Source organism: Excalfactoria chinensis, chromosome 2 (assembly GCF_039878825.1).
Source record: "Excalfactoria chinensis isolate bCotChi1 chromosome 2, bCotChi1.hap2, whole genome shotgun sequence".
NCBI classification, from domain to species: Eukaryota; Metazoa; Chordata; class Aves; order Galliformes; family Phasianidae; genus Excalfactoria; species Excalfactoria chinensis.
The window spans coordinates 116,725,686-116,741,410 of NC_092826.1; the positions used below are offsets into that span (position 1 = coordinate 116,725,686).

The 15,725-nt window shown below is 45.0% G+C and overlaps 1 protein-coding gene across 1 annotated transcript; it reads right to left on the reverse strand.

Moving 5' to 3' along the window:
- Window positions 1-6,935: 6,935 nt before the first annotated feature.
- Window positions 6,936-9,940, reverse strand: LOC140248777 (C-C chemokine receptor type 8-like). Its single transcript, XM_072329804.1, has 2 exons — window positions 9,882-9,940; window positions 6,936-8,000 (listed from the first exon to the last, which is right to left on the reverse strand). The coding sequence occupies exon 2, from the start codon at window positions 7,989-7,991 to the stop codon at window positions 6,936-6,938; it is 1,056 nt and encodes a 351-aa protein (XP_072185905.1). The 5' UTR covers window positions 7,992-8,000; window positions 9,882-9,940.
- Window positions 9,941-15,725: the final 5,785 nt, after the last annotated feature.

Here is a 15,725-nt window from a genome sequence, read left to right on the forward strand (position 1 = left end):
GCTTTGCAGGGCTCCTCAATGAAACTGAATCCCGAAGACAAATCCAGCCCCAGAAAAGTTTTCAGTCTACCCAGAGGCTGGCTTCATAGTGCTGTGCACCTGACTAGAGGAGCCTGCTTTCCTCGTGAGAAAATACCTCATGAGGAGTTCAGCAGCCCAAAGCCAGTCTAGTAGCCATGTTACACTGATTAACAGACATACTGAATCTGATCCTAATCATTTCCCGGCAGATTTTATTTATAGGGTGGAGATCCCATTTTCTTAGTTTCTGTAGATAAAATACAAGAAAACACAAATCAGCAAAACCTCCTTTCTCACAGTCCAAGGCAAACTAACCATACCACAGTACCACAGACTGTGCTGTTCTTTGTCCTCACCAGCTGTGGATCACTGTAGTAACTTCTGCCCTACACTGTAGTAGATTTTATCGCCTTCTCTCTCTTACTCTATTACCTTCTTGTAGAAGGAGTAGAACAGCTGGCTTACAGGATGATTTGTATAAGTATGATATAAGTATGATATGAAGGCAAGTCCACCTGAATTGGTAAAAGCTCGAGTTACGCTGCAATTGTTCTATGCAGTGCAAGCATACCAGTTTGTAGTCCCTCTTGAAAGAGATTGTGTAAATGCTAAGACAAATGCAAGCCACAAATAAATGATAAAACTTCAACTGAACAGGCATCTGAGCAACAGAATTGAAAGGAAAGGTGTTTTTTTCTGCCTAAGTTGTACTAAAATATGCCTATCCTAAGTAAAGCTTAAGAGAATCTTAGCAGAAAGTTTGTGCTTCTTGTACTGCACTTGGATTCACCTGGAATCTCAAAACCAAACCATCCCTGGCATGTTTCTCTGGTGCATGTCTTATGTGTTCCATCTTGTGAGACTTAAAGTCATAATCTATTTTCAGTATGACTATCATATATCACAGATTCATAGAATGGTTTGTGTTGGAAAACACCTTTAAGATCACCTTGTTCCAACCCCCTGCTATCGGCAGAGACACCTCCCTCTAGACCAGGTTGCTTAAAGCTCCATCCAGCCTGGCCTTGAATGCTTCCAGGGAGGAAGCTGTTCCAGTGTCTCACCACCCTCACAGTAAAGAATTGCTTCCTAATATCTAATCTAGATCTACCCTCTTTCAGTTTAAAACCACTTCCCCTCGTTCCATCACTACGTGCCCTTCTAAAAAGTCCCTTCCCATCTTTCCTGTATCTGTAAATAATTTACTGTCTGCTACAGTTTTTCACACCAATGAGGAATCATGTTTTATCTCCTTGTTCATGTATTAAATGCATTAAATGTGCAATACCTACGCAGTGATCACCACCAACACTTCCTACTACTATGCAGTGCTCTCCCTTCATTGAAGAGGGACTTCATTGAAGAGACTGTTAGATAGGCCCAAACCCCCTAAAAATGTGTTTATTCACTGAAATTGGAAGTTTATCCTGAGTTACCTCCTAATGTTTTCTCTGACTTGGAAAAAAGACTAGAAAACTTAGGGCCAGAGGCGCTGGATGTCAGCTTACAACTGGGAAAAGTTATTGCCAGAGTGCTGTGACAAGTGAAAACAATTTAGATGTTAGCCTGATAATCATAGCCTGAGAAGCAAGAGAAGAGGATGAGCTGTTTGGATGGGAGATGTACTGACCAGTAATCACTGGAGCATGGTTGGGTGCATGAGAGAAAGACACATCCCTCCAACTCAAGAGAAGGAACTCATGACATAGAGAGAGAAGGCAGAAGGTTATCTGTGGGTCACCAGAGTTTCAGCAGACCTCTTAGATTTTCAGGCTCTCAATGAAAGCTGAAGTCAGGCAAGCTTAAAAATGTAGTGGTGTTATGAGGTCATCTAGGCAGAAAACGGTAAACCACTGAAAGTTTTCTATCTTGCCCCTGGGTTAACTTATCATTTTAACACTGGCATCAAGGGTTGAAATACGTTATACAAATTCCAATGAGTATCAAGTCCATCACTGAATTCAGGAATGGATCTCAAACGTGACAGAACCTGGCTTTGAACTGGCCATCATACACAGACCTGTGAAAACACAGTAAGGCATATTTGGCCACTCATGTTCAACTTGGGTGTCCCCAGGGTGCTATCATCTCTCTTAACTTTGCACTGCCATGACCCAGCCTGTCTATCAAGGTGATGGACTTTATCTTGTCTGTGGTGCAAATGCAGTGCTCACCCTTCTGTTAAGGACTTCAGAAAGGGGAACACCTTAGACGTATATCCAAGCATTTAATGATGTCAATCATAACAATAATAATGATACTAGCAGTTGAAATTATACCCACTTCCTAGCTTCTACCCCTCTTCTAAGAGTAACGCCTACTCTTCCATTGCCTTTCTAAATCCTACGGCCAATGTCCAACTACTTGTAACTACTGTCTATATAAAAGCTGTGGTTGTGCTTCACAACAGTAAGCAAAACTATCTGCTCAGAATACCCGCTCTTGCAACTAAAGTAAGCAACCTAAAGCTTCAGGCAGATCAAGACAAGTTCAGGTGAAGTCAGCCTGGCAAGTCCAGCCAGCACAAGGGCTTTGGCTGGTACTGGCAAGAGCAATAGCCTATCTCTGAGTGGGTTACAGGACTGCAGAAGACAGTCCAAGAGCGCAGTCTTCAATTACAAGCCTACAGAAGTCCCTCAGAAGCACTCCTCTATCCCAGGAAGATAGAGGAGCTCAACCGTGCCTCTCCTTCTTCCCTTTTCACTCACCAGCCCCTACTCCAAAGAACCTGCAGCCTGCAGGGAGGTACGGAGAAATGAAGGTCAGCTGTGGGGCAGGGCTGGGGAGAGGGGCAAGGTTTATCTTTGATATGTTTACAGCAGAAGAGAAATCAAGGTGCTGGAGACTTGTGAAAGGAAGCACACTTTAGGAGTGGGAAGGCTGTGCTGAGGGAAGTGCCCTGGAGAAATGAAAAGGGGGCCAGGTGAGCCCTAACGGGCTGAAGTTTCTGAGTAGGAAAGTTGCTGAACGGCTCCTAGAATTGTGTGCCAAGTCAGAACTTCGTGTTCCCACCTCCTGCTCGGAGATGAGTGGGTTGGTTTTTCACCATATAGTGCTATCTTTTACCTTGGACTTTTGAAATGATAAGGGCACTAACAGAGAATGGGGAACAAGCGGGTGAGATATTGAAACAGGCCGGCATTGCAGTGCCTCAGCTTGTAAAGCAGCACAAAGAGGGAGGCAGGAGGGAAGTAGAGGCAGCAGCTAGCATGCTGCAAGCCACAGGGAGCTTGGAAGTAGGATGGCTCTAGAGGTGCAGCATCAGGTCTAGAAATGAGCATGCAGGTGTTTGCTTGTCTTTAAGACACTTGGAGCACACCTTACTCAACAGCAAGAAAGGCAGTGAGATTAAAGATTGCCCTTTGGGCTCGATGCTGTTCCTTCTGTGAGCCTGAGAAAACAGATTTGAAGGTGTTTTTTTTTCCCCCTCAAAATGCAAGTGCTCAGGTTAAAAACTTGGTTTTTTATGCTATTTTTAGAGACCCTGTGCTGAGTTCTGTGCAGTTGATGCCACTATCTCATTTTGTCCTGGATACCCATCCCACACACAGGCTCAGGGGCTTCTTCCCATGTCCTGTGACCATAGCTTTCAGCTGCTGAGCAGGCTGGGTTCTCCTTTGCGCTGCTTTGTACAGTTCTGTTATACTGTAGTTCATTTTTAATGTGTGATTATCTCTGAGCACCAAAACATTTGGATGTTTTGCTGCACGCTGCCAAATGCTCTTGGGCTAGAATAAGGTCAGGCTTTCCTGCCCAAGTGTGGAGGGGATCGCACTACAAAATGTCAGAGAATATGAGACAGGAAAGTGGAGGATTGTGAAACCTTACATAAAAATCAAGAGGTAGAAAGTTCAAAGAGCTACTTACATGTTTTAGAAACAGCTAGGTAACGCTACCAAACGCCAAAAGTGATACTTGGCACTTCTGCTGGCAATCTGCAGGTGCGACAGCTCCATCCTTGTGAAAAGGGTAAATGCTTTTGTTGTGAAGCATCTGATTAGGACTGCTGTTCTAGGGGCAGCAGTAATTACTTTATTCCATCTTTCCAAAATAATGGTTAGCTTTCAATTAATTTAACAGAACAAGATTGGGATATATATTCACGTTGCCACATGGCTACAGGGAATCCAAGTAACATCAAATCTGAACATACCTCGGTGCTTTTTGCAGTGGTGTTTGCTGCTGCTGACATCTCAGCACATGAAAACAGGTTGATTCCAGCAATGTGGTTCTGAGTCGATTGCAAAATTCTTGTACCAGTTTTACTCAGTGACATAACCCTTGAAAGTGAGGAAATTCTGCCTCTACTACCTGCCTTGTTCCAAGAGAATATTATGCCTGCAAAAGAGGGCATATTTCTGTTGACAAGTTTCTACTTAAAACATATGTGTAACAGCGGAAATGGCAGTACCAGCCCCTTAATGGTACTGTGCTAGGGTACAACTACACCTTGGTTTTGATCTGACAGTGCTGTTACCCAGAACTGTTTCAGAGGATAGAATGCAAAACTTCTGACCGTTTCTTGGCATCTGCCCATGTAAGAGTAGCATAAAATCCAGTGGAATTATGGCACCCAGAATGCATTTTCTTGTTCAGAGAAGAGACACGAAGCATCTTGGAGTATGTGACCTGATACTAGGTACGTGTCTCTCCATTCTGTTATCCCAAGGTAGCTCCTTCTTTTATTCCTTTTTGCAGCCACACTAGACAGTGAATGAGCCTTCTGAAGGGAAAAGTATCCTAAGGACCTGTGGTTGCGTTCTGTGAGGGATCAACAGTACCAAGGTCAGCTTAAGGACAGGATGGGGCTTTGGGTCTCCCCTTTTGGTTTTTTAAATACTTGTGCTTCATATGCAGCAGAGAAAGAGGAGGAGGTCAAGGACAAGGATGAAGAGGATGAAGAAGCTCTGCAGTAAGTCTGAAGTAAGTCCAGCAAAACCTGTTTTTAGTCTTCTTTGCTTAAGCCTTCACATCTCACTTGGGCTAAATTCTGCTATTACCCTTCTCCCCATCTGATTTCAGCATGAGCTAGCAAAAAAGAAAACTAATAACACCAAAGAGTTTGTCTCTTGTCTTGCAGCCTAGAGAGAGCCCTAGCCTACTGCAGAAAGCATTGCTGTATTGGTGATGCAAGGCTCTTTGGCACATTTTAAGTTCACACTCACAGAATTTCATGATGGTGATGGAAGTAAGTGTGCAGGTCTGGGGCACAGCTGGTGCGTATACACTTTGAATGACACTGCAGTCCAAAAATGGGCATCTGAACAACTGCAGTGCTTTTGTCTGTCTCGTCTTTACATGATTTGAAATTCAGCAAGGTAGATGAGCACGTACTGAAAAATAAGAATTTATTAACATTACCTGTTAGTGTTCATCAGTTCTTGTGAATAACAAGACTGCAAATAGGATCCAATCTCACAGTATAAAACCAGAGGGTCTTTGAATACCATCACTAGCTAAAAGCAGTCTTTGCTTTGTGTTGGCCTCAAACCTGCTGTGAATGAAATGATCATTACTTTGAAATCTAGATGCCTAGGAAGTGCAGGACAATCCCACTTTGTATCCACGAAGGCAGCTTCTTCGGGCTATAAGTTGTATGCAGTGTGGATGGGACCACAGCCCTGATTTGATCAGCACCATAGGTATCCTTCCCTGCAGCCAGGAGAGCTGGCTCTGACAGGCAGCGTTAGTGCCATCAGAGATTATGGCAGCTGGTTGGGAAGGGGTCACTGTGTGAGAACTGTCCAGAAATAAATATCCTTCTTCCCTTTTCCTCAAAATACCAAAGAAATGTATAAAAAAATAACACACCAAAACCTCCCATTTTTGTCTGAAGTATCAGGTGGTGAGGAAGTAAATGGCACAGTGAAGATGCAGTGCATTTCTTACCCGCTGAGGAGTAAGATCTGCAAATGTTAATTGTACTTCTTTAATGGGATTTTGAAAGCAAATTTTGCGCAGCAGGGAACTGGAGATGAGACTGACCTCACTGAAAACTTCCAGGGCAGCCCTGAATTCCATCAGGTGTATTTTGTGGGATACATGTTTGATATCAGTAACAGCATCCTTTCTTGGACTTCATCTAAGTTTATGAGTCATTAGGAAACCTTTCAGTAGCTGAGGCACACAAAGATGCAATTAATATATTTATTCAAATAAAACATGTATAAAGAGGCAGAAAATAACATATGAGAAAAAGGGATGGGGCCTATATGCTATGTGACATTCTGTGATATTTACATTGAACCGCAAACCTTGTGGGCAAGGGATTGGAGAGGTGACATATGGCCAGGCTGCTTTGGTGGGGTTATATTCAAGAATATACCTATTTGTGTGGGTGGTATAGGGGCACATGGCAGTGTTGCTTTGCTGCCTTCAAAGACATGGCCACCAGAACATGCTGTGGGCAGCAACGTACCAAAGTAACATGGCAAGCCCCAAGCTTAAGGCCTCTTTATCTGAGAGATGAGGCAGAGGGAGGACTGCCACCGGTTCTTCTTTGCAGCATGGAGCCATCCTGTACTTGTCGCTCACCTCTAAGAGTGTACCACCCCTGTCCCAGGGAAGCAGGAACTTGTGGAGGAAACAGCTTTCACAAGGCAGAATACAGCTGGGGGCAAGGCAAAAGCCATGCTTTCACTAGGGGAAAAAACAAGCTGGACAATAAGCAATCTGTTTGCTGAAATATATTGCAAGAGCTCTAAAACCTAATTAAAAATCACCCCATGACCAGTGTGTAGGGTTGCTCCTTTACACTGATGCTCTTTGAAAATTCATTCTGCTGCTCACCATGTAGCATTTCACAGCGCATCCTGAAAGGATATACAGGGTCATCCCATGAGGACACTGAGCACACAAGGCAGCCTGTGGGGCTCAGGGCAGCTGCTTGCTCTGAGGACTGCAACTGGGTGTGCTCAGAGCACTCCAGCACTGTCAGTGCAGCCAGAGATCTGGCTGGGCACTAAAGATGACTGAGTGACCCCAGAGCCTCTGGTGGGGCTCCAAAGGACACGGGCACAGGGTTGGAGCAGCCCTTTCAGGTGGGCCTTGAATGTCACCCCAGCAAAGGCATAGATCACAGGGTTGAGGCAGCAGTGGATGAAGGAAATGGTTTCTGTGAGCTGCAGGGCCAAAGCAATGTGCCTGCTGGCCTGGCAGTTGTCAATGATAAGCAGGCTCTGCAGGGAGTCTAAGAAAAGCACAATGTTGAAGGGGGTCCAGAAGAGGAAGAAAACGATGACAATGATGAAAATCATCTTGATTGCTTTGATTTTGTTCTGATTTTTGCATTTTCTCAGGTTTCTTAGGATCTGGGCATAGCAGTGGATGAGGATGCTGAAGGGAATCAAGAGACCCAAGATGTTGGAAGCAGACTGAGTTGTAACCTTCCAGATACTGTTGCCAGGGGGATAAATGGGGACACACTGCACAGACTGCTCAATTTCCAGCTGCTGGTTGAATGCAACGTTGGGTACAGAAGCCAAGCCAGCCACCAGCCACAGGACTAAGCTGATCATTGTGCCACAAGAGGCCGTCCGTATTTTCATGGCATAGACAGCATGGACAATTGCTATGTACCTGTCAATGCTCATCAGAGTTATAAAGAAAATACTGCTGTAAAAGCCCGTGTAATAAATGCCAGCCATTATCTTGCACATTGCATTGCCAAAAACCCACTGATCTGAAGCATAGTATGCTTGGAAAGGGAGAGGCACAATGAAGAGGAGATCAGAGGCTGCAAGGTTCAGCAGGCAGATATCAGTCATCGTCATCAGCCTCTTTCTGGTCAGGAGGATCCAGAGGACTAAGGAGTTTCCCAGAAGGCAGAAGACAAACACGAGGCAGTAAAGGATCGGCAGGAGGAGAGACTTAAACCTGGGAAAGCCATTTCCTTCGTTGCAAGGAGCAGTGTTTTCATCATATCCATAGCCATATTCTGTTGTGCTTAGGAACTGGTCTGTGGGATTCATCTTGGACTCCTGTGAAGGAAAGAACGAGAGGTAAAGGGTCTGGGTATGGTTCTCCCTGTTGGCTTCTTCTTCTGTGCCATATAGATTCCGTGAGTCAGCCTCTGGGCAGAGAGGGACTGCAAAATGTACTCCTAATCTAAAGGTTAGGATTTTCTTGTACCCCCTGGGGTGAGGAAATATTTTGCCCATAGTATGAAGAACCTTATAAAAGTTGGTCAACGGAAGGAGACATCACCCAGCAGCATGTTCATATTCCTAACTGAGCTGCTCAGGGCCAGGTAACAGCCCGTAGGCTAGTTTGCCACTGATAGGTTCAGGATCACCTGTAAGAAACAGGCAACAACATGCAGTGTTGAGCCCAGGGTTGCTGCAGCCAGGCTGCCACCAAGGTGGGCTGGCTGTGCCTGCTGTTAGAGCACAGAGGTTTGCTGCTCTGTCTTCTTTTGCCAAGTCTCAGTTTTCAGGTTTAGGGAACACCAGCACAATTTGGTGGGGAGAGCTTCCTCACTTTGTCACTTCTGAAGAATTGAAGTGAATGCAGCTTTTCGAAAGTTTGAGGTTCTTCCCAAAAGTGAGTCGGCACTTTAAGCCACCCTTTTTTGTTTTGTTTTTTTTCAGATGCCACTTCATGACCACCATAAAAAGGGATCTGGTTGGCTGAGTGAAGTGTTCACATTTTAAGAAGTAAGGTTCTTTCAAAAGACAGTAGATGACTTTGGCTTGTCCCTGCTAGGATATTTACATGTTAGTTGTGCCTTTCATCTATACTGTGATACCATGCCGGTTGATCCTACCAAAGAGCTTGAAACAGACTGACAGAGAGAAGCATCGCATGTAATAATCATTATCACAGCGCAGCAGTAATAATGCAAATGACAGCAATTAATTCATTAAATGCAGTGCAGGTGGTGCAGGGAAGTGGGAGCACCCACACTTGTGGCACAATGGGGATTGCAGTCGGAACTCTCCCTGTGCCCCAGGCACAGCGCTGCCAGTACCTCTCCGACCTGCCCCAGCTGCCTTGGGGCACCAGGCCGCTATCAGCCAAAGCCAATCAGTACGTGCTGCATGGAGAAGCTTCTTACAAATACATCCCTCAACCCTGCACAGCTCATTGCTCAGGAATGACCAAGTAATGAGAGAAAGCAGGGCTGCAATCTGCCTTGGCAGTATAATTCTTTCCCGTATTCAGCTTTCTGGTAGGGAACTTGTGTTATTAACTTCAGGTTGGTTTTCACACACATATATTGTGATACTGAGTCATTAGATAATGACTTTTTATGGCATTTTGAGAAAACATTTACTGCTAATTTTTTTCATCTCGTGTGCAACCCTGACATGCTGTGGCTGTGAACAGTCCGTCAATGTTTCGTGCTTCTTTGCTACCTGTCAGGGACACATTGAGAGCAGACCATAGGTTCAGCAACTCAAACTCAGAAACTATCAATATATAATGAAATATCGAGTTGAGGGTATATACATATGCAGTCATATAAAGATACGTAGATAAGATACTTCTGATATGCAGATAGATAGATAGATAGATAGATAGACAGATAGATAGACAGACAGATAGATAGATAGAAAGAATACACCTGACTTAGGCAACATTCACAAGTGATTCTGCTGGGCTGAACAGAGCCTGGAGTTGCTCCACCTCAGACTTCCCATGGCCTTCCCATGGCCAACACCTTTGTATGTTCCCAATCAAGGAACAACACTTCCCACTTTGTCCCCTCTCTCTATTAGTTGGCCAAAGAAATAAAGCCCCGACAGCAGCTTTATGGAGAGCATCAAGAGAGGCACAACCAACGCAGGCCCCTTCCCCTGGTTATCAAAGATCACCCATTCCTTTCAAGAGCAGCAGGTTAAAAAGAGTATGGGCTCTACCTCGGGCAGCAAGAAGCCTTCAGGCTCTCAGGCGGCACTGCTCCCTTCTTCTTCTGTCCTCGTCCTCTCTAAGGCTCACGAGTTCTCAGAAGGTTTATTCTACTGCTGGTGGGAAGGGATGAGATTTGGTGATAGTGGGTGCTGGATGGGCAGCTGCCAGTTACAGAGAAGGTTTTGAGACAAAGTGAAGGGCTGCGGTAAACAGGAAAAGGTGAGAGGGCTCAAAAAGAAATGCTGCAAAACAAAAAATCAAAGACAGCTCTTTGTGAAGGCAGTAAAGGTGTCACAGTAAGAGGTGCTCCCTTTAGCAGAACTTTTCCAGTCTCCCCTTCCTCGCAGCCACCCCTAATTTAAGCAGAAAATGGCCAGTGTCTCCACATGATCATGTCTCTGTTATGTGATTGCTGGACATGCCAAGTACTGGACGCTCACAAATTTGCACAGATCCATCAAACTCAATAATTCTGCAGCTTCTTACAGAAACAGAGAAGTGATTTCCAAGAAGTGTAGTTTAGTTTTCTTGTTTCCTTCTGCTGATACCAACCCGCGTACTGCAGCCTGATGAAGTCCCCTCCTATCGGTAGCGAACAACCTCTGAGCAAAATGAGAACTCACAGTTACCTCTGCATCTTTGCAGTCATCTTTTAAGCATCCTGTGTTCAACTGGGGACGTTTTCGAGTTTCTTTGCTCCCCTGGGATTTCTTAAAGTGCATTTTGGTTCATTTGGGACACAAGGTCAGAAACAAAATGGTGGAACAAGGGCAGGCTTGACAACTTTTATTTTACACAATCACTTGAAATCGTTTCATGCTTTATGAAAAACTGTAAACTATGGTAGTGCTCTGTAAGGCAGCCGAATGATGCACTTTGCATCCATTAATCTCAGCAATTTTCCTCACTTACAAAAAACTCAAAAGATTTGCTAGGAGACCCAAAGAAGATCCAGTGCATGGCTGTCATTCATGTTATAACCCATTCTTCAACAGTGGCCAGCAGCTTCAGCCCCATATCACCTTCCAGTGTGTAGACTGTTGTATAAACATGCAACAAAAGACAGTCTCAAACAGCAGTATCAAATTCTGCAGACAGATGTAGTAAAAGTGAGAAAATGGGCTGGAAGATAAAAGAAGCAGCCTAACAAAGGACCCGGTGCAGTCAAGAGCATGGTCAAAAGGACCAGAGTTGTCCCATGAGGTGTTCACAGTGCTGCCGACTACGCGACATCACCCATTTGCCAGGTGCTATCACCTAGCAGTCACAGCTCCTCTTCTTTATTTTATCTATTTATTTTGTTCTTTTATTTCTTTACTTTGTAGAATTTATTTCTGGAACGTTGTTGGAGTAGAACTTGATTTTACTTTCTCTTATCTACATTTCAATTTAGTGGTTAATAATATGTCAGTAGCACAACCCACTGCTACAGACATACGGTACAGCATAATGTAGTTCTGTTATATTTCCTTTTATGGCTTTAAAAATCACTAAGGCCAGCATACATTATTTCTTCTTACAGTCAAAACATCAATCAACATCAGTGCCCTTTTTTCCACAGGATGCTTTTTTGCATTAGTTACCGCAAAGCCAATAAAAGAATGAAAGCTTCTATTAAAAATATATATATATATTTATTTTTAAAATGTATTCATATTCTAAAATGAGAATTTTATATATACATATTTATTTATTTATTTATTCACTTATTTTATTTTTTCAGTACTTTCTGTTGAATGTTGCAAAACGATCTCAGTTCATACAAGCTCTGTATTTTAACTGTGGATGCCGCACCCTGGAGGCACTGAAGGCCAGGTTGGATGGGGCACTGGGCAGCCTGATCCAGTGGGTGGCAGCCCTGCCCACAGCAGGGGAGATGGAACCAGATGGTCTTTGAGGACCCTTCCAACAAGAGTCATTCTAAGATTCTATGATTCTATGTTTTTTAATGGGAAATTCTCCAACCGTGTATTTTCTCCAGCCTCTGTTCTACAAGCTCAGAAAAAAAAAATGTCATGACGTGGGACAGCAGGGAAATGTCAGAAGAGATTCTGCTTGTACAGTATAGAGGGGAAAGAGGTCCAGGACCTTAAAGGCAAGTAAAAGAACTTCATTCAATATGGAAAAAGATAAACTACAAGTGAAGGGGCCTGGAAACTGCAGTGGCAGGACAGCTTTGGGTAAGCCAGAGAGGACTGCACTGGCAAGGGTAGTGATGATCTGGTAATGTAGAGAGGGTATGTGGGGGCTTTTTCAAGAGCCACTGGAAAGCTTAGAAGAGGGTATCTTGGGGGGAGACAGGGAAGATGTGTATCCAATACAACCCATGTCCTTCTAGATACTTTTTCAGCGTTTGAGTGGTGTTGGCCATGCTGGCAAACAGGATTTTCCTACCCAACTGATGAGCAGCCCTTTAAAGTTCATCTGAGGAGGATAGGAAAGCAGAAAGTGCAGTAAATGAGCAGTAAGTAAGATGTCAGGTTGGATATTAGGAAACATTTCTTCTCCAAAAGAACGGTGCTGCAGTGGCACAGGCTGCCCAAGGAGGTGGTGCAGTCACAGACCCTGGAGGTGTTCAAGAACCGTGTGGATGTGGCACTGAGGGACGTGGTCAGTGGGCATGCCATGCTCCATACACCCAGAATTACAGACCAAGAGCTATGTGGCATCGCTGCTTTGGTGATACCACCAGTGTGCTGGCTCCTCAGCCACCACCTAGGCTAGAATTGAAAGGAAAATGTCACCATATGAGGAGTGTCCTGGCTCTTCTCCTCATGGCTAGGCAACAGGCATTGAGTTTTCATGTGGGCACTGTGGAACCTGACACCTCAAGGCTCTGTGCCACACTTCCCCTTTAGTTGCCGCCTGCTGCCATTCTCACCACAACACCACTCTTGTTTATTTAACACATCCACCACAAAGTTACGGTTTCTGCTGCTCTATCTCCTGTTAGAGTGGTGCCTTCAGAGGGGAAAAAAATGTGCAGCACTTTGTCTACCCAAGGACTTGTCAGCCCAAAAGTGACCACCACATGACAATAACACGGAGCTCCAAACCACCCAGACCTCACAGGCAGAGGTCGTGGCTAAAGTGAATCTTGCCACAAGACAAATAGCATTTCCAAGTTCTCAGCTCTCACAGAGATGTACAGAGCACATTTGTTGAGCCCCAGACAGCTGTCCCAAGGTGTTTTCTTCACCCATGCCACCATGGCAGCTCCTCAGCATCAGGATGGTGGCTGTTAGTGGCTGCAAAGCTGCTACACCTATTCTTGTGGAAACCTTTTTCCTCCTACAGATGATCTGGATGAATCAAGCTTGAGCATAAGGAGGAAGCTTCAGTTCCAAGAGAATACACCAGTAGCAAGAATGAGCCTTGGCCTGAGGATCAAGGGCATTGAGCCCACCAGCAGCTCAGGCCTTTAGTGTGGCTGGTGGAAGGCCTTTCCCCATGCACACAGGTGTCGGTGCAACGGCTATTAGGGAAAGGTGGGAATGGAAACAAAGCTCAGACAGAACGTCCCAAGTCGGAAGGGACTCACAAGGATAACCGAGTCCAACACCCAGCTCCACACAGGGCCACCCAAAATTCTATGTCTGAGAGCACTGTCCAAACACTCCCTGAGCTTTGGCACTTGGGGCCGTACCCACTGCCCACACCCAGGCACCTAAATATCAAAAAACTTCCAGTAGAAGTAAGATGTGTTGGTTTTGCTGATTTCTGATTGGTCAGCAAAATTTTGCCTTGTATTACTGTAAAACAGTGTTGATGTCTGTTGTCTGTTGATGCTGACATATAGAAGCATATATTTAGCATTGTCCTGCCCATCTCCTGCAGCAGATGCTGGCTGCAGACAAAGAAGCTGGGAGCCAGGGAATCCTCTGAAAACTGATGCTGACTTTGCTGGGGAGGAACAGCTGGTGGTGTTCTGTGGGGTCTGGACCACCTCCCTCTTCTCCATGCTCTGCTTTCCACTGTCAGCTCTAAAGCTGCACAGATTATGGCTTTGACAGCTGCGGACTTGCACAACTGCTCCGTTTCACCAGAGCAGAAATCAGTGTGTTGCAAAATGTCCAGGACAGTAACTCATTCATAACAATGTGAGCAGGGAACGGGGTTTTCTCAATCGTGTTTTGCGACAGAGTCACTGCAGGGTGAAAAGAAGCAAACAAACACATCCCTTCTGTACGAAGTCCTTGAGCACAAGGACCCTTCTATGCTCATCCCTCAGACAATGCTACTTCCACATCCTGTTTCTTTCCCGCTTAAGTTGTTAAATTCTTGCTGTCTTACACCTTCTGAATGCCAGCACCTCAGCACCTCTGCTTTGCCTCAGGGCAGAGTACAGTACAAGCAAGGATCAATTAACAAGATGACAGAAGACTGGGATGGATGGGATGCTGAGAGGTCCCTTAGCTCAGTTCCTTCCACATGGGTGCTCAGCCTGCTCCTACAGCCCCTGCTTTCCCTCATTGCCTTACAATTCATCCAGGTGCTTCGGCAGCCTCTCTCCTAGCAAAGCTGTCTTAATATTCAATCCAAAACTCCCTTGGTGTGATTTAAGTCAGTTATTTGTCCTATCTGTGGAAGGTCAGGTGCTACTTACTTCCAAATTCCTTAGAATATTTATAGGCCTTGTTCCCATTTAATCTGAGTAGATCTTTTTTTTTCTTTCTTTCAGGTCATGGTTTCTAAAGTGTTAATTGTAGCCACTCTTATTCAGCAGCTGTCCAGTTGTCTTTAATCTTTTTCCAGTACAGTGCTCAAAACTTGATGATGAGCCCCAGCTGAGGTCTGACCCCAGCAAAGCAGGACAAATGAGTCCCTTCCCTGGGACAGCTGTTGGCTTCTGCAGTCACGTAGCATCACTGATTCATGCTTCCCTCTTTTTTCTCCAGAACTGCTGCCTTCCTCATCTCATAGCCTTGGCTGAACTTGCCCCAGTTCAGGACTGTTACTCCTGGCCTTTTTAATTTATCAGTCTTGCTTTGAGCAATCATCCTGTCCCTCTTTGTCTTTGGAGCCACGCCTAAGTTGGTGGAAAGCAGAAATAAAATAATGAAAACCTGCACTGGTTCTTCTCTCAGAGCGTTAATGGGAATGCTGACTCCTGCAGGGATAGAGAGTACTCCAGGGTTCAATACTAGATCCACTTCTGTTGAACAACTTAATTAATGATCTGGTAAACGGGGCAGAGTGCACTGTCTGCAAGTTTGCTGATGACATGAAACCAGGTAGAGTGGCTGATAACACCAGGAGGTTGTGCTGCCATCCAGAGGGACCTGGACAGTCTGGAGAATGGGCTGACAGGAGCCTTGTGGAGTTCAACAAGAAGTGAACCTGAGGAGGAACAACCCGAGTCACCGTGACAAACCGAAGCACGGGAGATTCCCTCTGAACCTCAGGAAGCACTTTGATGTGTGGGTGACGGAGCACTGGCACAAGTGTCTCAGAGATGTGGTGGGAGTACCCATCTCAAGGAGATGAGATGCATGCATGGTGTGGTTCCATCTCTCCCAACTCTCACTGCTCTCCCCAGGGACAAGCAGAGAGGTTTTCTTCATGCTGCTGCCCACAGAGAGGTGTGAGGAGGGTTTGCTAATGCTGCAGATAAATCTGTATCTAAGCTGCTAGTAAACAGGAAGCTGCCGAGCAGCTTCATGCTCTTTCTCGGTTTTTTAAAGTTCTTTTGGTCTGCCTTTTGTAGCAGCTCTTTTTTGCTTATTTCATCTCAGGAAACATATTTTCTGCCACCTCTTTCAGGAAATGTGCAAGATAGATAGAGTGTTGTAAACCTCATGGTTAGCTCAGCCTGCTCGGAGGTTGGTGGTGAGTCAGAGCATCAGGCACCA